General features: G+C 42.7%; 1 protein-coding gene and 1 non-coding gene across 2 annotated transcripts; one reads left to right on the top strand and one right to left on the bottom strand.

Moving 5' to 3' along the window:
- Positions 1-1,638: 1,638 nt before the first annotated feature.
- On the bottom strand, positions 1,639-3,069 carry LOC145131790 (uncharacterized). The gene has a single exon (XM_079066443.1). It carries the CDS (start codon positions 3,067-3,069, stop codon positions 1,639-1,641), a length of 1,431 nt encoding a protein of 476 aa, XP_078922569.1.
- Positions 3,070-5,915: 2,846 nt separating this feature from the next.
- LOC145135356 (small nucleolar RNA R71) lies at positions 5,916-6,022 on the top strand. Its single transcript, XR_013719817.1, has one exon. It is a non-coding gene; the product is annotated as a small nucleolar RNA R71 (small nucleolar RNA).
- Positions 6,023-23,060: the final 17,038 nt, after the last annotated feature.

The following is a 23,060-nucleotide window of genomic DNA, read 5'->3' as shown; positions in this document are numbered from 1 at the left end:
CCTAATCTAGCATACAAAATAATAAATATAACAAGATAGAATACATACCTCTTTGATGTAGAATGTCTTCATGAAGCTTGAGTGCCTAGTGCCCCAAGTGTGACACCTCAAATGGTTCACACAACACCAAATACACTTGGAATAACTTGAGAGAAACTTGAACACTCCTTGAAATCGTCTAGCCCTCACACTCACACAGTAGTGCACGATTTCTTGAGCCATGGGATTCTTTTATATGGTGGCTATTAGGGTTACACCATGTAACTCATAACTTTACCCATTCCTTATGCTCCATGGATTTTAACCTCCATGGAGTATCCATGGGTCACCCCATGGACTTAGTCCAACATAAGGAATCTTGGATCACAAGCCCACATATATAAGAATGAATGATTTACACAATCAACCCATATATTTAATTAGTCTCCTTTTGATCACTTAATTAATTCCAAATTAATTCTTGATCAATACTAATTAAATAACCTTATTAATATATTAGAACTTATAATATATTAACCAACCTTAAGTGTTATTTCTCTCATTATAGTCTATCCAAATGCATGATGCCATGCAACCCAAATGGACCATGCCGGTCGGGTCAAGTCTTACCAATTATAGTTATGGACTTAGACATTAATCCAACAGTAAAAGCTTCAAGACATGCTTTATCAAAGGAAAATGGTGCGTCTTTTAAAAGTAGATTACAAAGAGGTTTTGAGATTGCACTAAAATCCTTGATAAATCTTCGATAAAAGCCAGCATTCCCAAGAAAAGAACGGACGCCTTTTACCGAAGTGGGTGGGGGAATAGTAGAAATAATTTGTACTTTGGCCCGGTCGACTTCAAAACCACGCTCGGAGACAACATGGCCAAGTACAATTCCCTCTTTTACCATGAAATGACTCTTCTCCCAACTTAAAACCAAATTAGACTCAATACAACGTTTCAAAACTTTTTCTAATTTGTTTAAGCATGTCTCAAAAGATGATCTAAAAATAGAAAAGTCATCCATGAAAATTTCTAATGAGTCCCCCACCTTGTCTGAAAAAATGGTCATCATACATCTTTGGAATGTAGCGGGGCATTACACAAGCCGAATGGCATCCTTCGGAAAGCAAAGGTGCCATAGGGACACGTGAATGTGGTTTTGGATTGATCCTCGGGGTGGATGGCAATTTGATTATACCCCGAGTATCCATCCAAAAAGCAATAAAACTTTTTACCGAACAATTTTTCAATGATCTGATCAATAAAAGGGAGAGGGAAATGATCCTTTGATGTTGCAGCATTGAGTTTGCGATAGTTGATGCAAACTCTCCATCCGGTGACCGGTCTTGTTGAGATATTCTCTTCATCTTTTGTATCTACCACTGTAATGCCCGACTTCTTTGGCACTGTTTGTGTCAGGCTCACCCAATCACTATCAGATATTGGGTAGATAATACCCGCATCAATCCATTTCAGCACCTCCTTTTTAACAACTTCTCGCAAATTCGGGTTGAGCCTTCGTTGTGCATCTCAAGATGGCTTTTCTCCAGCTTCAGTGATGATTCGATGCATACATGTGGCTGGACTAATTCCCTTCAAGTCTGCTATGGCCCATCCAATTGCTCCCATGTACTTGGAAAGCACCTTAAGTCATGCTTTCTCTTGTGGACCTGTCAAATCAGAAGATATGATAATTGGTAAGTTCTTGTTGGATCCTAAAAAAGAGTATTTAAGATGTGAAGGAAGAGTTTTAAGTTCAAGAGTGGGTAGCTCCTCCAAAGATGGCTTAAGTGGGTCCGAAAAACTTGTTGGTAATTTTTCAACTTGATAACTCCATGGTGGCCTCTTTTGCTCAATAGCATTTTCAAATGCTTCCTCAACCATCTTGATGTCATCCAAGTCTAAAACTTCGTCCCTGTCATTAGAAAGAAAAAGCTCCAACGGATCGGGGTGTAAGATTTTGGGAGGGAATTGATGCACTAAGTCATCAACCACATCCACCCGATAACATTCATAATCTGATGGTGAGTTAGGAAATGTATTAAACACATTAATTCTAAGTTTCCTATTTCCAAAAGAGATATCCATGGCACCTGTTCTATAATTAATTTGTGCATTTATTGTTGCCAAAAATGGGCGACCCAAAATAATAGAAGGTTGACTTTCTTTATAGGTGCTCTCGGTGTCAAGCACAAGAAAATCAACTGGGTAATAGAAATCTTCCACTTTAATGATGACATCAGATAATATACCTCGGGGAATTTTTTTTGACTTATCGGCCAATCGTAAAATAATATCAGTTTGTTCCAAAGTGCCTAAGTCATGTTGATCAAAAAGATTTCCCGAGATTATATTAACACTAGCTCCAAGATCAAGGAGCGCCTTTTTGATATTAATGTTACCTAAGGTAACATAAATTAAAGGTGCCCCGGGATCCTTAAGCTTGGGTCGAAGTTTATTTGATATTATGGAACTCGTATGCTCGGTTAAATCAATCTTTTTAGGGAGGTGTGCTTGGAGTTTGCGTTTTTGAACACACAAATCCTTCAAAAATTTAGCATAAGAATGTACCTCCTTAATAAGTTTGACTAACAGGATATTTATTTTAACTTGACTAAATAGATCCCTCATGTCTTCCATTTTTGGCCCTCGCTTCCCAAAATGGAAGGATGCCGGTTTCTCTAAATCTGAAGGGTATGGTGTAGTATTAACCTCCACACCATGCTCCCCAACTTTAGAGTCATTTTTACTCTTAGCTTCTTTTTGTTTTTCAGATTTGAAATCTTTCTCAAACTCTTCTTTTTTATCAAAGATGACTTCAGTGTCACTGTCATTTTCTAAGGTAGGAGCACTTACCTTGTTGTCAACCTTTTTCCCACTACGCAAGGTGATTACCTCGTTCACTTGATGCTCTTTACCCGGTCGTTGGTTGTGGGACGGGTTGACTGTGGTGGTACTTGGGAACTTGCCATCTTCTCTTTTCCCAATTTGCTCCGTAAGTTGAGCAATCTGTTTCTCGATAGCAGCTATGGACTTGGAGTTAGTGTCGGCTTTCTGATATGTTTGGGTTATGAACTCCATGATTTTGTCAAACTTGTTGCCATCAGTTTCCTCCTTATTTGAGGTTCCACCTTGGTTATTGGACTGCTGGAACTGTTTTGGCTGATTTTGGTTTTGGTAATTCCCTTGACGGTTGTTGTTGAAATTGTAACATCCCAAAAATCAAGCCCAAAAATTTCATTTTTAATTAAGTAGTTCACAACTCAGTTTACCAAACATTTCCCATGCCATGTCATAGTAAAAAGATACATAACAAAGTGTCTGAAAATCATATCGTCAAAAGTAAAATAAATCATAGTACACTCCCAGAAAACTCTATGCGGAAACCATGTGTGTGTGTGATGCGCTGCTACACCGCCGGCTCCTTCCCCTTGGACGAATAGGTACCTGAAACCAAAACTGAAACTGTAAGCACAAAGCTTAGTGAGTTCCCCCATCATACCACATACCATACAAACACATAGCATACATACTACCGGGCAATTCTGGGGCGCCCGTCCTACCCATGCCAAGCCATTTTGGGGTGCTGACCTACCCATGTCAAGCCATTCTGGGGTGCTGACCTACCCATGTCAAACTGTTCTGGGGTGCTGACCTACCCATGTCAAGCTGTTCTGGGGTGCTGACCTACCCATGTCAAGCTATTCTGGGGTGCCGACCTACCCATGTCAAGCCATTCTAGGGTGCCGACCTACCCTCCGGTCTATCTCAACCGAACACGGGGACTATTTCACCCCTACTACTAACACATAATATCATATCATAATCATGCTATCAGACATATCTGGGGTGTCCGACCTACCCATTGGTCCTAGCGACCGGATCGGGGACTAGTCCCCTACTACTGATACTATCTCACATAACATAGCACTAGCAAACTAGCATACTCACATATCTAGCAATCTAGCATACTCGCATATCCAACCATAACAGACCAGACAATTACCACAAAGATAATCATCCCAACTAACAATTACTAGTGGGTCGGCCTTGGTGCCTTAGACCCACTTCTACTGGAAGGTAACTCACCTCGATGTCGTGTAGTGTCTGAACTGTCCTCGGTGTGAAGGTCGGCTCTCCTCGACTCCTCAATCCCTACACGACAACCTTCAAGTCATCAACCGAACATTCAACCCAACCAGGGTCAATACCAAAACCAGGCGAAGTCAACATTGGTCAAAGTCAACACCCAGTTGACCTGACTCGCCGAGATGGTCTACCAACTCGTCGAGTCCATGCCCCACTAACCCGATCCAACCCCGACACCACTCGTCGAGTCTAGCGAGAACTCGTTGAGCTTTTCCTTCATTCAAACCATCAGGACCATCTTCATCCGACTCGCCGAGTTCTTCCTTCAACTCGGCGAGTTCATCTCCCTCATAAGAACGTGTCCAGTCTATGACTCGCCGAGTTGTAGAACAACTCGTCGAGTCCATCTTCAAAGGTTAGGAGATTGCCTTGGACTCGTCGAGTCTGTTCATACACTCGTCGAGTCCCATGATTTCCAGGTCCCTTTACGAGTCTAAACATTTACGGGACTTCCTTCCCGAACCACTGGTCCAACCACAGAAAGGATTTAGTGGTCATTACACACCGACTCGCCAAGTTCCAAGAACAACTTGTGGAGTCCCTTCTTGACCCTTACTATACAGTCGATTTAAATGGGTCTTAACACGTCAAAACCATAGATCTGGCCCCCTAATGTCCATTTTATACGTAAAGTTCCAAACTTGGTGCACATGCATGGGGTTTTTGCCTCAAAAGTCCATAAAAGGTGCTCTACAATGTGCATGGGGCTCTCATGGCCATAGAGTTGGCACCTTTATGCCATGAGACCCCTCCAATGATTCAGATCTGAAAGTAGAACCCCATGAATCACTGCACAAATCCGAAAATGGCTTAAAAAGCCCTAAATGCACCCAAAATCTAAGCCCTAAAGATGAACAACCAAAAGGAAGACCAAAACAGGGGGCATTTACCTTGGTTGAGCTGAAGATGGAATAAGATATCTGGATCTACAAGCCCCAACTTGAATTCCCAAGCTTCTTCCTTCCTTTCAAGCTTCACAAACCACCCAAAAGCACCAAAAATGGCCTTAGATCACTCAAAGCAGCTAGGGTTTCGATAAGAGGTGTTCTGGGAGCATAAGGGACAATGGAGGCTACAATAAGACGTTTAAATAGGATGCAAACCCTCAAATTTAGGGTTTCACTCAAACAGTACCTACTCGCCGAGTCAGTCTCCGACTCGTCGAGTAGGTCACTTAAACTTCCCGCGGATCCCGTCTCTACTCGACGAGTTGGGCCACCAACTTGTCGAGTCCCAGAGAAAAATACATAAAATTCTTGAATTACTGACATACCAGGAATCGGGTATTACAGAAATGCTCATTGTTGTTGTAGTTCCCACCTTGGTTGTAGTTCCGATTGAATGATTGTGGATTATATTTGAATTGACCATAGTCGTGCACTTGATTGATTTCCCCTTGACTTCTCATGCACTCATCTTCAATGTGTCCTGAATCTCCACAGCTTACACATATCTTCTTTCCCTGCGAAAAAAACACACCTTTCTCTTTGCCTAGACTAGAGAGTAGTAAGTCAAATTTTTTATTTAAAGAATTAATATCATATTTGACTTCATTTTTCCAGGTTTTGTCTAGTCCAACTGAAGTAGTAGATGAAAATGGGGTGTCCCGTTTCTTAGCTGAGTAATTGGTTTTTGAGCCATGAATCAACTACTCCAAGAATCGCCAAGCGTCTTCACTATCTTGCATCATAATAGTGCCGCCAGACGAGGCTTTAATCATGGGTTGATTGGAAGTGTCGACTCCATCATAAAAGAAACGTACAAGTTGCCAACAGGGAAATTCATGATGGGGACATGAATGCAACAATTCCTTAAGGCGTTCAAATGCATCATGAAATTCTTCATTGGGTTTTTGTGCAAAATCTTGTATCGCTTTTCTTATTTCCGTTGTTTTACTAGCAGGGTAAAACTCTTGCAAAAATTTAGTTTTTAATTGCTCCCAAGTAGTAATACTATGGGGGCAAGAGAAGTGAACCAATACTTAGCTTTTCTTTTAAAGTGAATGGAAATAAGTGAATTCTAAAGGAATCTCTATTAGTTCCTTGCGGAGTATTCGCGTTAGCAATTGCAAGGAACTCATATAGGTGATTGTATGGATCATCAATTTTATGGCCTCTAAAGACGGGTAAGACACTAATTAGTTGTGGCCTTACTTCCACATGGTGCTCATTTCCTTTCGTGAAGAGTATAGGTGAAGCATCATCATACTCTCCCGGCTGAAAATGAGACGCCACATATTGTCTATTAGGCTGCGGAAAGTAAAGATGAGGGAATTGGTTACCTTCGTTATAATATCCTCCATTTGCATTGTTGAATCCACCATTTGGATTCCTTCGGTATTTATTCCCAAAGCCTTGATTTCCGAACCCATCGTTGTAGTCATTGTTTCCACCATTGGGGAAATTCTGGTTGTTCCAGTTATTGTTGTAGTTCCCGTTTCCACCCCGATTGCCTTGATTCCGCCTATTACCACCGTTGTGGTTCTGATTCCAACCAATTCCATTGTCACTTCCATCATCAGAATCCCAGTCATCCTCGTTACCACTATTACCACCATTACCGAATTAAGGACCAACATTTCTAGGATTTTGGTTCTGATTTCTAACATTACCACCGTTGTGGTTTCCTACATTTCCTCCCATATTTTGTGCCCAATTTCCTTCGTTTCCACCGTTTTGGACACGGTTGTTTCTATTTGGTTGCGGTTGTACTGGATGGATGATTGGTGCACCGGCATTGTTGTTGTTACCATTGTTGTTGTTTGGGAATTGAGGAGCTGGTGGTGAAACTAGTGGTGGAGGATTGTTGACTGCATCCTCATGCCCCTCGACCACATCTTCCACGACAACATTATCTACACTCATAGTGTTGATGTTCCTTCTGGTGACCCGATTTGAGCGAGTTATTCGTTCGATTTCCGGATCAAATGCAAGCGGTGAAGAGCGTCCGCTATGTCTTGTATGCATGCACCGGTGTGCCTGCACAACACAAATAAAACAAAATGTAAACTGCAAACGAGAATTGAAAATGAAAGTAAAAGACTATAACTACTTAAACACAATAGTTCAAGCACACAATCTCCCCGGCAACGGCGCCAAATTTTGATCGATGGCGTTGTATCAATAAAAAATAAACCAGCTAACCTACGTAGATACGGTAAGTCGGGTCGAATCCATAAGGAGTTCGTGGTCAAACTATGTGTCAAAATAGTCAATGGAAAATAGATTACTTGTAATCGTGACAAAAAGGTTTAAACAAAGATCAACCAAAAAAAATACTTGAAACTTAATTAGTTAAGACAAAACTTTAAATGAGAAAAGTAAGGTACTCCCGGTTCAGTTGTCGGACAATTCAGATTCACACACTTTCTTCCCTAGAATCCTAATTCAATTACTTAGACGCAATTGGGGTTTATTAACTTGCAACACATAGTTTTGGGCACACTAGATATTCATTCAACTAGTTGTCTTACTCCTTTATGTATAAATGGATTAGGAACAATTAGTGAACTAGCAATAAAATGTCTTTCAACTACCTATTACCACATTAAGATTCAATATCATAAGTTCAAATAATATATGTTGATTCAATCACTTGTCTTTATTCCTAAACTAATTGAACTTGGAAGAAATGATGAATTGACAATAGACTATCTTAATTATGACATCAAACAATTCATACAACCCAATTTCAATTATTATTACCAAAAGATTATCATATGAAATATAAAATAACAATTGAGATTAACTAGAATCAAGTAATAATCAAGTGTGTTTATCCAATAGTCCTAAACATCCCCAGAAGTAACCCTAATGATTTAGCCTTCCATTGAGTTCATAAAAACACTAACTTGGATGAAATAAATGAAATGCATAATAGAATTCATAATCAAACTTAGAATCATCAAACAAATGTAGCATAATGATTATCAAAGTATGAAACAAATAAACATTAGGGAAGAAGTAATCGTTTCTGAAAATTACTAGAATTGATGAGAATCACCGGTTAAATGATCTTCCAATGTAGTTTGATGTTGAAATTGATGAACTCTTGACTTGAATCCGGATTGAAATGGAATGGAATTGTGTTTCCAAGGGTTTAGAATCCTCAAAAACGCAGGAAAAGGCTCTGAAAATCGAAGGGTGGAACCCTAAAAACGAATGCATAGGTTCCTATTTATAGTGTGTGACAAAAAATAATGAAATCGGGCGATGTAAGACGTCTTAGACGTCATGTATAACGCCCAGGCGTTCTTCGTACGTCTTTGTATGCCTTCTGACGTCCTTGAAATACACTAAAAATTGGCAAAAAACGCTTGACGTCTTAGGCGACGTCTTATACGCGTTCTAGGACGTCCTTCCTTGATTTCTATGCTTTCCGAGACACGCCGTTCCAACACGAGACGCCCCTAAAACGTCATGTAAGACGCCGACGTTGACTGTTTGACTTGGACGTCCTAGGGGGCGTCTTTGACGCCCGGAGGCGTCCTTCATCTTCCGTGCAAGTTTTGCTGGTCAAAACGACATAATTAGCAGAAATGAAAAACATGAAAGTTGTAGAAAATTTTGTCTAGTTTCCATAACTTCTTTATTCATGTCAATCGGAGCTCCAGAACTTGAGATATGACTAAAACATTGAAGCGTGGTCAATTTTCCCAGCAACGTTTCTTCATTCCTTTAGCAATTCGTTTTACTTGCAGGTTCCACCCACTTTTAGTACAATATATTGACCTACATATGAAGTCCAAAAACTCATCAAAGTAGTGCCATTCTTGGACAATTATACATCAATTCAACAAATTTATGACAATTTTATACATTCATAAAATAGACTTATCAACAGTAAAACCAAATTCGTCAAATTCAATAGAAAATTTATTTTAACGAGTAAACTTACGAACAAAAATGAGGTTGTTGATTATGTTGGGTGTGATGAGAATATTGTTAAGGTGGAGAGGACGATGGGAGTTATTTAAAAGGAATAAGGTGTGACCAGTCTTAGTTATATGTAACACTCCGTTTGAAATTGAGTAAATAAATATTAAACTCTAAAGCCCCGAGATGTAATTATTATTATTATTTTATAGCTAAATCAATAATATTTAGCAGGGTGTTGGTTTCGGGGAGCCAAATGATATAATTTTTGATGTTGGGGGTTAAAAGTGTAAGTTCTGGATTTAATTTGAAAAGGATTTCAGAAGTCAGAAGTGCTTGGTAATTATTAGGAATTAAATTGAAAGGACTTTGGAGTGATAGGGGTTAAATGGTAACTTCTGGGACTTGAATTGTGATGAATCTTAGATGTTGGGGGCCGTTTTGTAAATTGTAGCCTTGATTTGAGAAGGATCTTATGGGGAGGGACCAAATGCGTGAAATGGGCATAAGTTTAGACGGGGTACGGGATTTGAACCCGGTGGTCTTCCCTCCCGTCTTAAGATCTCTATTTCCTAACCCTAACCCTAATTCTTCACTAGCTGCCATCGTTTGGGAGTCCTCCAGCCGCCGTCTGCAAACCGAGTCCGAGCACCACCAGGTCCGCTGCTACCTGTCGCCGAGTGTCGCCATCCATAACCCCGCTGTCGGACGTCGCGGGCAGCCGGAAGAGCACCGATACCGAAGTTATGGAGTTGTGAACGGCGAGTCGTAGGTCGTGAGCAGCCACGAAGTTTCTGGTAGGCCTAACATCCAACTCTCTCTCCTCCCTGTCGTTCCCCTCGGTGTTAGACGTTGTGAACGTCATTGTTTCTGCTGGAGGCTATTGAGCTGTTGTGGTCGTCAACTCCGACGACTTCAGCCGTTTAGGAGGTGTTTGGGTGAAGGTACGTTCGATTATTTATGTGTTATCGGTGTTTATGTGATTTTATGATCCATATTTGGCCTGGAAACCAAGGAAGACCCGACACCACCACCGTGAGGTCGTGGCTGCCATCTATTTTGCCGCCACCAGCCACCGTGGGGGGTGGCTGTGTGCGTGATTTGGTGTGTGTGTGAGAGAGAGAGCATAAGTCGTGAGTTTAATGTTGTATGGATTTTCTTGGCCAGGAAAACAAAGAAAACTCATCACCACCACTTGTTGCCGCCGTTCCGCCACTGCTAGCCACCATCTCGGGTGGTTGTGGGCTTTCGGGTGCGTTTGGATCGACGTTTGGAGTGCTTTTGGTGTTGCTTTGGTCCAAGATCATAACCACCACCACCGTGAGGTGGTGGCTGCCAACGTGAACCACTGCCAACCACCACTATTCGAGGTTGTAGTGGGTGGTACCCGACTTTATTAGACTTTAATTAATGTAAACACTTAACTATTGGATTAATTGGTTTTGTGATTGGTTGGAAAACCCTAATTAGGGTTTAGAAAACCCTAATTTTGGGAATATGTATTTTGGATTTGTCGGGACCCGCGTTGGACCATTGGTTTTGGAATTTTGAACTATGCCCGACTAAGTTTGGTCGAGTGGAGTAATGGACTTAATGAATTAAGTCCTTAATGGGTTAAGTAGGAACACTTAACCCTAATCGTCATTTTATGTGAAAAAACCTAATTGGGTTTGAGTTCTTATTGGGCCATTTCTTGGACTAACTTGCTATGGGCCTTCGTGGGCCAAATGGGGAATATGTTATGGACTAAGGAAATTATTGGGCCTTAGGATAAGGCTCATTAGAGAGGCTTGGGCCCAATTTGGAAAATTGGATCATAAGTGGGCCATAATTGGGCCTTGAGGATTATTAGTTATTGGGCAATCAGAATGCCAAGTGTTTGGACTAGAGTAAATGGTTGGGCCTTAACATCAGCCCATGTAAAGGTTTGGGCCCAATTTAGGAAAATTGGGCCATATGTTGGGCCTGGATTGATTATTTGGCTTTGGGCTTCAGAGCTTGAGTTTGGGCCTTGGTTTTGAACCAAACAAGGTTAGGGGTAAGCGAGTCTCCTTACCCCAAGTATGGAGTTGTGGTTATGCATTGGAACCCAATTATCAATTGGGTGTCATTTTGATGTTGACAGTTCGGGAATCTGTCAACCAACAATGGGAGTTTTATCCGCGGGACTTCAGCAGTGCCAAGTGAGTCTCCTCACCATACCAATGGGTCTAAGGCATCAAGGCCGGCTCATTTATTTAGTTGTGATGATTATTGTGAATGTGCTATCGATACATGTAACACCTGGTTTGATTTGGAAAGGTTTTATGCATGGACTCGGCGAGTTGGGAGATCAACTCGTTGAGTAGGGTCGTGGTATCATGGAACACGAGACGGGACCGACTCGGCGAGTCCGAGCTGTTTAAAGAAAACCCTAAATTTTGGGGTTTCCCCCCTATATAAACGACATTATACGCCTTTGTAGCCTCCCTTAGCATCACAAGAGATCGTTTACGGCCGCAAACACTTAGGTGTATGAAGAAAGAGCTTTGGGAGCTTAAATCTTGGGGTTGTAGAAGGAATTCCAAGCTTGAAGAAGAAGTATCAAGGGGAAAACACTAGATCTAGCATCTAGTTCATCTTGGGCATTGTATTGAGGTATAAATCTGTTACCTTAAGTCTAGATTCTATTTGAGAGTTATGACCAACTTTGAGGAAATGGAAGCAAGCTTAGATCTGGACCTATCATAAGGATATGGTTCCAGATCTGGACTTTCTTAGGTCCCAAATATCATAAAGTCACACCTTTTTATAAGCTTATCCCCTCTCCATGCATTAAAATCTTGTTTTGAAGTTAGTTTGGTGTTATGGCCATGTGAGGCTATGCATGCACGTAAAGTTTGCAACTTTACGTGACATCTTCACTAGGAGAGTATGGATCTGAAGTTTGAAACCCTAAATCCCACTGGAAAGAACCAAAGACGTGAGAACTCGTCGAGTCCCTCTGGTGACTCGGCAAGTCGAGAGGGTTCACGGCCAAGGGTGTTCGGTTGGTGGTTTACGGCTGTGAACATCAAGGAACTCGACGATTCCCTCGGATGACTCGACGAGTCGATGAGTTAAGCAGGGACCAGACGAGTGACTGATTGTACTCGACGAGTCAAGGTCAATATGGACCGTTGACCTTGACTATAGGCCTAGACTTTGACCAGGTTTGACTCAGAGGAGCCTTAGGGGATGAGTTAAGATTATTTACTTATTGGTTATAGGCAGATTGGGAAGAGCAGCATAGGACATATCTGAATTCAGTTGCCGATTCAGCTTTGTGAGGTGAGTTTTCTCACCATACCAATGGGTCTAAGGCACCAAGGCCGTCCCATTTTGTGATAGTTGGTTTGCTTGCTATGTAGAGGTGTGATATGTATGTGTGCATGATATGTGGTAGAGATAGCCTTTATGGCTAACGGTAGAGATGGCCTTATGGCTAATGGTAGAGATATCCTTATGGCTAATGGTAGAGACAGCCTTTATGGTTGGTGGTGGAGATAGCCTTTGTGGCTAACGGTAGAGATAGCTTCATGGATAATTGACATGTGATATGCGGTAGAGATAGCTTTTATAGCTATTATGATTGTGGGTTGTGTGGGGTATGCTCTGGGGGAACTCACTAAGCTTTCAGCTTACCATCTGTGGATTTGTTTCAGGTACATCGGAGCCCAAGGGCAAAGGCAAGGTGTGATGATGCGGCGTGCACTCTATCTCTCTTTTCCGATATGGTTTTGGGGGACACTTTGATGTTTTGAAAATAATAATGTTGTAATGTTGGTGGTTTTGAAAACAATTATTGGGATCTTCATATTTTATGAAATATGGTTGACTAATTAAAAATGAAAAATTTCTTTGTAAAAATTGGGTCGTTACAAGTTGGTATCAGAGCCTTGGTTTGAGGGATTCAGGCATACCCTCGGGTGTGTCAGGACTCAAACTAAGGAAATGGTAAATTTGTTTTCAAAAATGACATAAAAAGCTTTTTGAAAGAAGGAAAAGATAAGAGTGCAACGCGCGTGATCAGCTGAGCCAAGTAAGTAGTTCCCCAATATCCTAGCCATGCTATTATGATATTTGAACTTGGATGATCGTATGGAATTTGCTATGTGTATGCTTTTAAAATTATATACGGTTAGGAGCTTATAACCTTAGAATGATCGATTTGGCCTTATTTCCTGTTCCTTGTCTGGTTGTGGTCCTAGGGTAGAATCTTTTATTCAAAAGTCTATTTGATCCTCTTCTGTGTATAATTTGCATGCATAAAGGCAACCTGTTATGATTGGTCAGTTTGATGTGGGTAGAGAAAAGCTTAGGACAGCCTAGGATTTGGGTTATGCGGTGGTTGGTAGTATATGGTTTATTGGGACGAATTAGAGTTATCAGGTAGAGCCTTGGGGAAAGGTACAGGTAGGTGTAGAAGGTAGTATTGGGCCCGTACTACTGGAAGCACAGGACTTGTACCCGAACCAATGTTAGATCTGACAACTTCAAGGAGGACCAGTGTGGAGAGATCCATTTTATGGAAATCCTGATAGTTATGATTTATGACATTCCAGTTCAGCATGGTGGTGACACGTTTCGGAACGGGAGGATCAGGATCAGGATCTGGATCCGGGAATGGATCGGGTGACACTACAGACGGCATAGATGAGAGGCTGCGTGAGATCATTGCAGCCGAGGTTACGAAGGGTATCCTTGACGCTACCCCAGTGATTTTTGGGACGGTCAAGGAGGGCATAATGGAGATCATGGAGGGCATAATGGAGATCATGGAGGAGAGACTCAGATCATTCAGGACTGAGATTGTTGCGGGCCAGTTGGGAGCCCAAACTCCCTCGTTCCGGGAGTTCAAGGCGTGTGGGGCGCCAGAGTTTTTTGGGGTCAGGTACCCCATTGTCAGTCGACACTGGGTGGTGGATATCGAAAACGCCCAGCGCACGAGTTTTTGCCCGGATGTGGCGAAGGTTGGGTTCGCTTCTTGCATGCTGAGAGACAGAGCCCGGGATTGGTGGGGCGAGGTTACTAGACAGGTGGGACTAGCCGAGGTGGCTGAAATGACATGGCCGAGTTTGTTCAGCGATTTGATCTGGAGTTTGCACCACCCATTGAGGTGCAATGAATAGTGCGAGAGTTTCATGATTTGCAGTAGACCACCAAGACGGTGACGGAGATCACCGCCAAGTTTCGGGAACGAGCTTTGTTGATTCCGCAATACGCTACCGATGAGGAGATGAGGCGGACCCGATATCATTCCATGCTGATGGATGATATTTGGGATTTTTTGAGCTTTACGGGGTGCAAGACCCTGAATGAAATGGTGGAGAAGGCCCAGGAACGGGAAATGGAGTTGGAATCCCGCACGAAGTGGAAGCCTGAGCAGGATCAGGCAGCAATAGGACAGGCTAAGAAGCCTAAAACGTCAGACACTCCCAACAAGGGTCAGTAGGGTCGGGACCGATGTGCCAAGTGTAGCCAGGTACACAGTGGAGCTTGCCGTATCGCAGGCTCGGGATGTTACGCATGTGGCCAGCAGGGCCATATGAGCAGGGACTGCCCCGCGAAGGGCTTAATCTGTTTTCACTGTAACCAGACCGACCATAAGCGGGTCAACTGTCCGAAGTTGCAGGGAGGAGGAGGAGCGGTGGCGGTGCCTGCGCCCGCCACAATAAGGATTACCGATGGCCGCCCTGTTAAGGCGGATGCTCCAGCAGTAAAGAGTCGGGCATTTCAGCTGACTACCGAGGAGGCATGGGCAACGCCAGACGTTGTGGCTGGTACGTATTTATTCTTCTCTACTCTATGGATATGTTTCGCTTATGTATACTATATGCTTGTATAGGGACCTTTTTGGTCAATGGTATGTCTGCTCACGTCTTATTTGATTCGGGTGCTACCCGATCGTTTGTATCTCTTGCGCTTAGCAAGAAGTTATGGGATGCGTCAGGAACTTTATATTCCCCGCTCGAGGTGGAGATTGCAGATGACCGCACCATCAGTGCTGCGAGGGTGTATCGGGACTGTGTCTTGAATGTGCTTGGTGAGAGATTTCGTGTCGACCTAGTCCCAATACCATTGCGAGGGCTGAAAGTGATTATCAGAATGGATTGGTTGGGGGCCAATGGGGCCATGATTGACTGTGATCATTAGTTGGTGAGGGTTCGAACCCCAAGTGGGGGAGAACTGGTGATACATGGTGATAGGGCATCGCAGGGGCCGACCCTCTATTCGACTGCGATGGCTAGGAGGTTCCTACAGCAGGGTTGTTCGGGATTTCTGACATATATCTCGGATACAAGGGTAGAGATCACGAAGGATGTAGGCAGTGTGGCAGTTGTTCAGGAGTTTCGGGATGTTTTCCCCGAAGAGTTACCAGGGGTGCCTCCGGAGAGGCAGGTGGAGTTTCGCATTGATTTGGTGTCGGGTGCCGCTCCGATAGCAAAGGCACCATATCGGTTGGCACCACCCGAGATGCAAGAGTTATCTACATAGCTTCAGGAGCTATTAGACCGAGGGTTCATTCGTCCGAGTAGTTCCCTGTGGGGAGCACCAATCCTTTTCGTGAAAAAGAAGGATGGATCCCACAGGATGTGCATCGATTATAGGGAACTAAACAAGCTAACAGTGAAGAACCGTTGCCCGTTGCCAAGGATCGATGATTTTTTCGATCAGCTGCAGGGTGCGTCTTGGTTTTCCAAGATTGATGTCACACCCCCGAACCTGGACGGCGGAAACGTCCGGGGGCGGATGACTTCATGTACAGTATCATAACAATTGAATATGAATGAAACATAGCAACCAAACATCATACATTGATACACACTTACATAGTTTACATATTGAATCTTGTTCATCAGTTACACAAAAGTAAGAAAGTAAAATTTCTTGAGGTCGCACCACTTGATCTTATAGTCGAACTTATTACCTGCTACTGGAATTCCTGAGAATACAATTCGTTTTGAAAAGCGTCAACTAACAAGTTGGTGAGTTCATAAGCAGTTTTGAATAAAAATGGTTTTTGTACTTGTTTAGAATCATTTTCATAGTGCTTTCAAAAATCCAATATTTTCTAAAAAGAAATGGTTTGAAATATTTGTGTCCGATCTTATATTAATGCATGTGTGTTAATGTTTGCGAAAATAGAAAGAGAATGATTTCCAGACAACCCGATGTTGTCTGCAATAGATAATGCTAAAATCTCAACCCCGGTGGTTGAGTACCGATGCTTATAGATTGTCGTTTTATCAAAAAGAAAGTTTCCCGTTTTATCCCAAAAATAAAATAGGATGGTTTCTTGTTTTATCCCAAAAAGAAAATAGAATGGTTTCCCGTAAATCTTATAACGTTAATTCCTCTAAGTGAGTCGTTACAACCATACTAAATAATGACAATTTTGCCTGTCTTTGCGTCTTTGGGACGCCGACGGAATAGGATAAAGTTTTTGTCACCCTAGACTGGCATAGTCTAACTGTAGCGAATAGCTCAGGTGTGGGGTGTCACCCCCGTATAGATCTATACACAAACTCCCGATTTCCCTCCAGGAAACTCTGGTTATAACTACAGGCTACGATTGTACACTCAAAGGTGCCAACCGACAAGTCTCACTAGATCCTTAATCGAAAATTTACACGGAAAAGAAAGAAGAACACATATAAAACTCATTCCCAGACCCAATAAACATGTAAGTGGACCACTAAGACCCACTATACGTATCTATTATTTCCAGGCACAAAAGGAATGTGAATATCTACCATGAGCCCAATATACATGTAAAAGGACACTAAGGCCCACTAAACATGTATATTATTTCCAGGCCCAATAAGGATAAGAATATCGTTTTTAACCCGTTTGTTATTGTTTTGTTTATTTTAGCTCGATTATTTACAAAATTGATATAAAAAGCCCACTTTTTGTAAAAATGACGTTCTTGGCCCAATAAGCCACAAAGTTTTCAATTAAGGCCCAATTATAGTAAAAATAACACTTTAGCCCCCATTTTGTTCAAAACTTGTGTTTTTGACTATTTTGTGGTAAAAATAACATTTTAAACTCATTTTTGTCAAAAATATCATTTTTGGCTTGATTTTTGTGAAATACACATTTTTCTGGTTTTTGGCTTTTCTGACCTAGTTGTTGGAAAATTTGTAGAAAAATCATCCTAAGTCGAAATTTGGATCCGTAAATTCTGGAAGTTTGGAAATTTTGTCTGCTTTGTTCACAATTTTCCTCATAATTTTTATTGGCCTCTAACAAGTGTTAAATTGCTCACCTTCACAGGTTGGTCCGAAATTATTTCAAATCTGATAGGCAGTTTTGTAAAATTCGCCAAAAATAGTAGAAAAATCGTATGAAAATGTGAGGGTAGTCATTTTAAAGGTAATAACCTGAAATTTTTGCATGTAAAACAGTTTTGAAAAATATTACCATTAAGGAGGTCAAAACAGTTCGAGATTGGACTAAAACTTTTCTGTCAAGGGCTGATTTTTCAGTTTAAGTTATCTAAGTTTGTTCACAACCCTTGTTTTTGCTATTTTAAGTGGATAAATCCTAGATCTACAAGTTTACAAGTATTATATGTGAGGACACATACTTTTCTCAAGGTTTATATGAAGATCCAAGTGATAAACTTCATTTTCAAGTAAAGATCTAAAAGTTAAACACATAAACATGCATATATACATAGATCTAACACAAAAGCACTTGTATTCTCCCCCAAAAACATTATAAAACCGAAAACAAGGGGGTATGAACTCACCTTGGGGTTTTTGAGATGTAGATGAAGAAGAAGAAGGATCTTTGAACCTTGAGTTTTTGGTGAGATCTCGAAATGGAGGTGGTTCTAAGGTCCACATTCACGAAAAAGAGGGTGTAAGGGAAAGATCTTAGCATATATTGAAGTAAGCACTTGAGTTTTAGTCTAGAACTTACCAAGTTATGAAGGCTTGAAGAGAACTTATTGAAACCACACACACAATCACGAAATTTGAAGGAAAATATGAGGGATTTCTTGAATGTTTGGGAGGAGATAAGTTGCAAATAAAATGGTGAAGGGAGGTGGAGGATATGGCCGAATTTAGAGGAGAGAGGGAAGTGGTGGAGTTCTTACATGTTGGTCAAAGTGTTCATGCATGGATACATGGTGTGTAATTAGCATGTTTATATGTGGTGTAATTGTGAGGTGTCACAATTATAAACCACTTCTTATTTTATTTTATTTTATTTACTCATGACCATAACCAATTAGGAGAGGTATTTGGCCCAAGGTTGGCCCAAAAATAATGGGCTTCGAATTTGACTTGGTCCAAGGAGTTTTCGGCCCAATAATGTTCTAGGAAGGGTATTGGCCCAATTAAGGGGTTTTCGGCCCATTAGAACCCAAGGGAGGGTTTTCGGTCCAACAAGACCAAAAGGAGTAGTTATCGGCCCATTAGGGCCCAATAAAGAAATCTTGGTCCAATAAGGGATTTAGGTCGAAAATTATTGGGCTAAGGCCCACAAATGATTGGATTTGGTTTATTGGATCGAGTTTTGGGTTTGAATCACAATTTATGAAAGTATGAACTTAAATGACATTGAGGTTTTGATTTCCGCTAGATGAGATTTGGTAAGGTTACTCAAGGAGATTATATTGTTTAGGAATTCACATCTTAACCTATTTTTTTGCCAGTTGTGACAATTGATATTCGGTCAGGATACCATCAGATGAGGATTCGGGATGAGGATATACCGAAGACGGCTTTCAGGACTCGGTATGGGCATTATGAGTTTGTAGTGATGCCGTTTGGGCTCACCAATGCCCCAGCAGCGTTCATAGACCTTATGAATAGGGTGTGTAGACCGATGCTGGATCGGTCGGTGATCGTTTTCATTGATGATATCCTGGTCTACTCTAAGACTAGGGAGCAGCACGAACAACACTTAAGGGAGGTGCTGGAGACCCTAAGAGCGGAGACGTTGTATGACAAGTTCTCCAAGTGTGATTTCTGGCTGCGAGAGGTACAATTCTTGGGGCATATCACCAACCAGGAGGGTATTTCGGTTGATCCAGCCAAGGTCGAGGCTGTGATGCGGTGGGAAGTACCGAAGAATGCGTCAGAGATTCGTAGTTTCCTGGGTTTAGCGGGTTATTACCGAAGATTTATTCAGGATTTCTCCAAGATTGCGGTGCCATTGACCCGTCTGACCAAGAAGAATGTGAAGTTTCGGTGGGGTACGGATCAGCAGTTGGCCTTCGAAACCTTGAGGCGGAGATTGTGCAAGGCTCCGGTCCTTGTTCTACCAGAGGGATTAGATGATCTGGTGGTGTACTGTGACACATCGATCTCAGGGTTAGGTGCGGTACTGATGCAGAGAGGGCACGTGATAGCATATGTCTCTCGACAGTTGAAGCTGCATGAGGTAAATTGCCCTACTCACGATCCGGAACTGGGGGCAGTGGTGTTTGCCCTCAAGATTTGGAGGCATTACTTGTATGGAGTGTGGTGTACCATTTACACCGACCACAAGAGTCTGAAGTATTTGATGGACCAACAGAACCTCAACATGCAACAAAGAAGGTGGTTGGACGTGCTAAAAGACTATGATTGCGAGATTCTATACCACCCAGGGAAGGCCAACGTAGTGGCCGACGCTTTGAGCCGTAATACGGTAGGTTCCCCGATTGGGAGTGTGTGTTTGAGGATGACGGTGATCTCTCCATTGTTGGAGATGATCAAAGAGGCTCAGGTTGAGGGAGTGAAGAAAGAGAATTGGAAGGTAGAGAGGATCCGAGGACGATATCCTTTGTTTGTTAAGGATAGTTGTGGTCTCTTGACGCAGTGTGGCCGAGTGTGGGTACCGGTGACCGGGGGAGTGAGACAGAAGAAATTAGAGGAAGCGCATAAGTCCAAGTTCTCTATACATCCAGGAGCTACGAAAATGTATAGGGACTTGAGGCTGAGTTATTGGTGGCCATTCATGAAGCAGGAAATTGCCTGGTTTGTAGAGCGGTGCTTGACTTGCAGGAAGGTCAAGGCCGAGCATCAGCGGCCTCATGGTAAGGTCCAGCCGCTACCCATTCCCATGTGGAAGTGGGAGGAGATCTCGATGGACTTCATTACGAAGTTGCCAAGGACGGCGAGGGGTGTGGATGCCATACGGGTGATTGTGGATAGACTGATAAAGAGTGCCCATTTCATTCCGATATCTGAAAGCATATCCGCAGAGTAGTTGGCGGATATTTACGTGTGTGAGGTGGTGGCTAGACATGGGGTTCCTGTGTCGGTAGTTTCTGATCGTGATGTTCGGTTCACATCCAGGTTCTGGAAGAAATTCCACGAGGAACTGGGCAATCAACTACATTTTAGCACGGCGTACCACCCCCAGACCGACGGTCAGAGTGAGAGAACGATCCAGACACTGGAGGATATGCTACGGGCATGCGTGTTGGATTTTGGAGGGAGTTAGGATACGTATCTCCCACTGGCAGAGTTTTCGTACAACAACAGTTATCATGCCAGTATCGATCGAGCTCCGTTTGAGATGTTATACGGTCGGAGGTGCAGGACCCCGATTTGTTGGGATGAGATCGGACATCGGGTCATAGGAAGCACTGAAGTAGTGCTCAAGACTACTGGGTTGATTCAACTGGTGCGCGACCGGTTGCGGGTCGCGCAAAGCCGTCAGAAAAGCTATGCTGACCGACAGCGATCAGATCTTGAGTTTCAGGTGCGGGATTTCGTGTTGTTGAAGGTGTCGCCCTGGAAAGGAATCATCAGGTTTCGGAAGAGGGGCAAGTTGGGGCCTCGGTATATAGGCCCATTCAGGATCACCGACCGGGTGAGCAAGGTGGCATATCGCTTGGATCTGGCAGAAGAGCTTAGCCAGATTCACAACACATTCCATGTGTCACAACTTCGGAAGTGTGTCACAGACAAGGCTCCAGTTGTCTCGTTGGGTGATATGTAGGTGGATGAGAGCTTGAACTACATTGAGAAGCCCGTTGCCATCTTGTATAGGAAAACGAAGTTTCTTCGTAATAAGGAAGTAAGACTGGTGAAAGTGCAATGGCAACATCGGAAGGGTTCCGAATGGACTTGGGAACCGGAGGAGGGGATGCGAGAAAATTACCCCGATTTGTTTGAGTCAGCAGACTTCGAGGACGAAGTCTGGTTCAAGTGCGGGAGACTTGTAACACCTGGTTTGATTTGGGAAGGTTTTATGCATGGACTCGGCGAGTTGGGAGATCAACTCGTCGAGTAGGGTCGTGGTATCATAGAACGCGGGACGGGACCGACTCGACGAGTCCGAGCTGTTTAAAGAAAACCCTAAATTTTGGGGTTTGCCCCCTATATAAACGACATTTTACGCCTTTGTAGCCTCCCTTAGCATCATAAGAGATCGTTTACGGCCGCAAACACTTGAGTGTATGAAGAAAGAGCTCTGGGAGGTTAAATCTTGGGGTTGTAGAAGGAATTCCAAGCTTGAAAAAGAAGTATCAAGGGGAAAACACTAGATCTAGCATCTAGTTCGTCTTGGGCATTGTATTGAGGTATGAATCTGTTACCTTAAGTCTAGATTCTATTTGAGAGTTGTGACCAACTTTGAGGAAATGGAAGCAAGCTTAGATCTGGACCTATCACAAGGATATGGTTCCAGATCTGGACTTTCTTAGGTCCCAAATATCAAAAAGTCACACCTTTTTATAAGCTTATCCCCTATCCATGCATTAAAATCTTGTTTTGAAGTTAGTTTGGTGTTATGGCCATGTGAGGCTATGCATGCACGTAAAGTTTGCAACTTTACGTGACATCTTCACTAGGAGAGTATGGATCTGAAGTTTGAAACCCTAAATCCCACTGGAAAGAACCAAAGACGTGAGAACTCGTCGAGTCCCTCTGGTGACTCGGCGAGTCGAGAGGGTTCACGGCCAAGGGTTCACGGCCAAGGGTTTACGGCCAAGGGTTTACGGTCAAGGGTGTTCGGTTGGTGGTTTATGGCCGTGAACATCAAGGAACTCGACGAGTCCCTCGGATGACTCGGCGAGTCGATGAGTTAAGCAGGGACCAGACGAGTGACTGATTGTACTCGACGAGTCAAGGTCAATATGGACTGTTGACCTTGACTATAGACCTAGACTTTGACCAAGTTTGACTCAGAGGAGCCTTAGGGGCTGAGTTAAGATTATTTACTTATTGGTTATAGGCAGTTTGGGAAGAGCAGCACAGGACATATCTGAATACAGTAGCCAATTCAGCTTTGTTAGGTGAGTTTTCTCACCATACCAATGGGTCTAAGGCACCAAGGCCGGCCTATTTTGTGATAGTTGGTTTACTTGCTATGTAGAGGTGTGATATGTATGTGTGCATGATATGTGGTAGAGATAGCCTTTGTGGCTAACGGTAGAGATGGCCTTATGGCTAATGGTAGAGATATCCTTATGGCTAATGGTAGAGACAGCCTTTATGGTTGGTGGTAGAAATAGCCTTTGTGGCTAACGGTAGAGATAGCTTCATGGCTAATTGACATGTGATATGCGGTAGAGATAGCTTTTATAACTATTATGATTGTGGGTTGTGTGGGGTATGCTCTGGGGAAACTCACTAAGCTTTCAGCTTACCATCTGTGGATTTGTTTCAGGTACATCGGAGCCCAAGGGCAAAGGCAAGGTGTGATGATGCGGCGTGCACTCTATCTCTCTTTTCCGATATGGTTTTGGGGGACACTCTGATGTTTTTAAAATAATAATGTTGTAATGTTAGTGGTTTTGAAAACAATTATTAGGATCTTCATGTTTTATGAAATATGGTTGACTAATTAAAAATGAAAAATTTCTTTGTAAAAATTGGGTCGTTACAATACATTATGTATTTATGTGAAGACCATGCGGGGGTTCCCATGGCAATTAGTTATATGTGGTATGCTAGTTGATTATGTGGTATTTGGTATGCTAGTTGTCTTTGTGATACTTGCATGGAAGACCCCGGGGGGGTCCCGAGGCAGTTGGATATAAGGCCATGTGGGGGTTCCCATGACATTCCAGGATAA

This window comes from Lactuca virosa, chromosome 8 (genome assembly GCF_052849685.1).
Source record: "Lactuca virosa cultivar CGN04683 chromosome 8, Lactuca_virosa_CGN04683_v6, whole genome shotgun sequence".
In the NCBI taxonomy this organism is placed as follows: Eukaryota; Viridiplantae; Streptophyta; class Magnoliopsida; order Asterales; family Asteraceae; genus Lactuca; species Lactuca virosa.
Note: the sequence above shows the minus strand (reverse complement) of the source record. Positions and strands in the feature narration are given on the sequence as shown.

Excerpts from the sequence above, each read along its gene's own strand:
- LOC145131790 (XM_079066443.1), bottom strand. The coding sequence starts at position 3,069 with ATGGAGTTCATAACCCAAACATATCAGAAAGCCGACACTAACTCCAAG.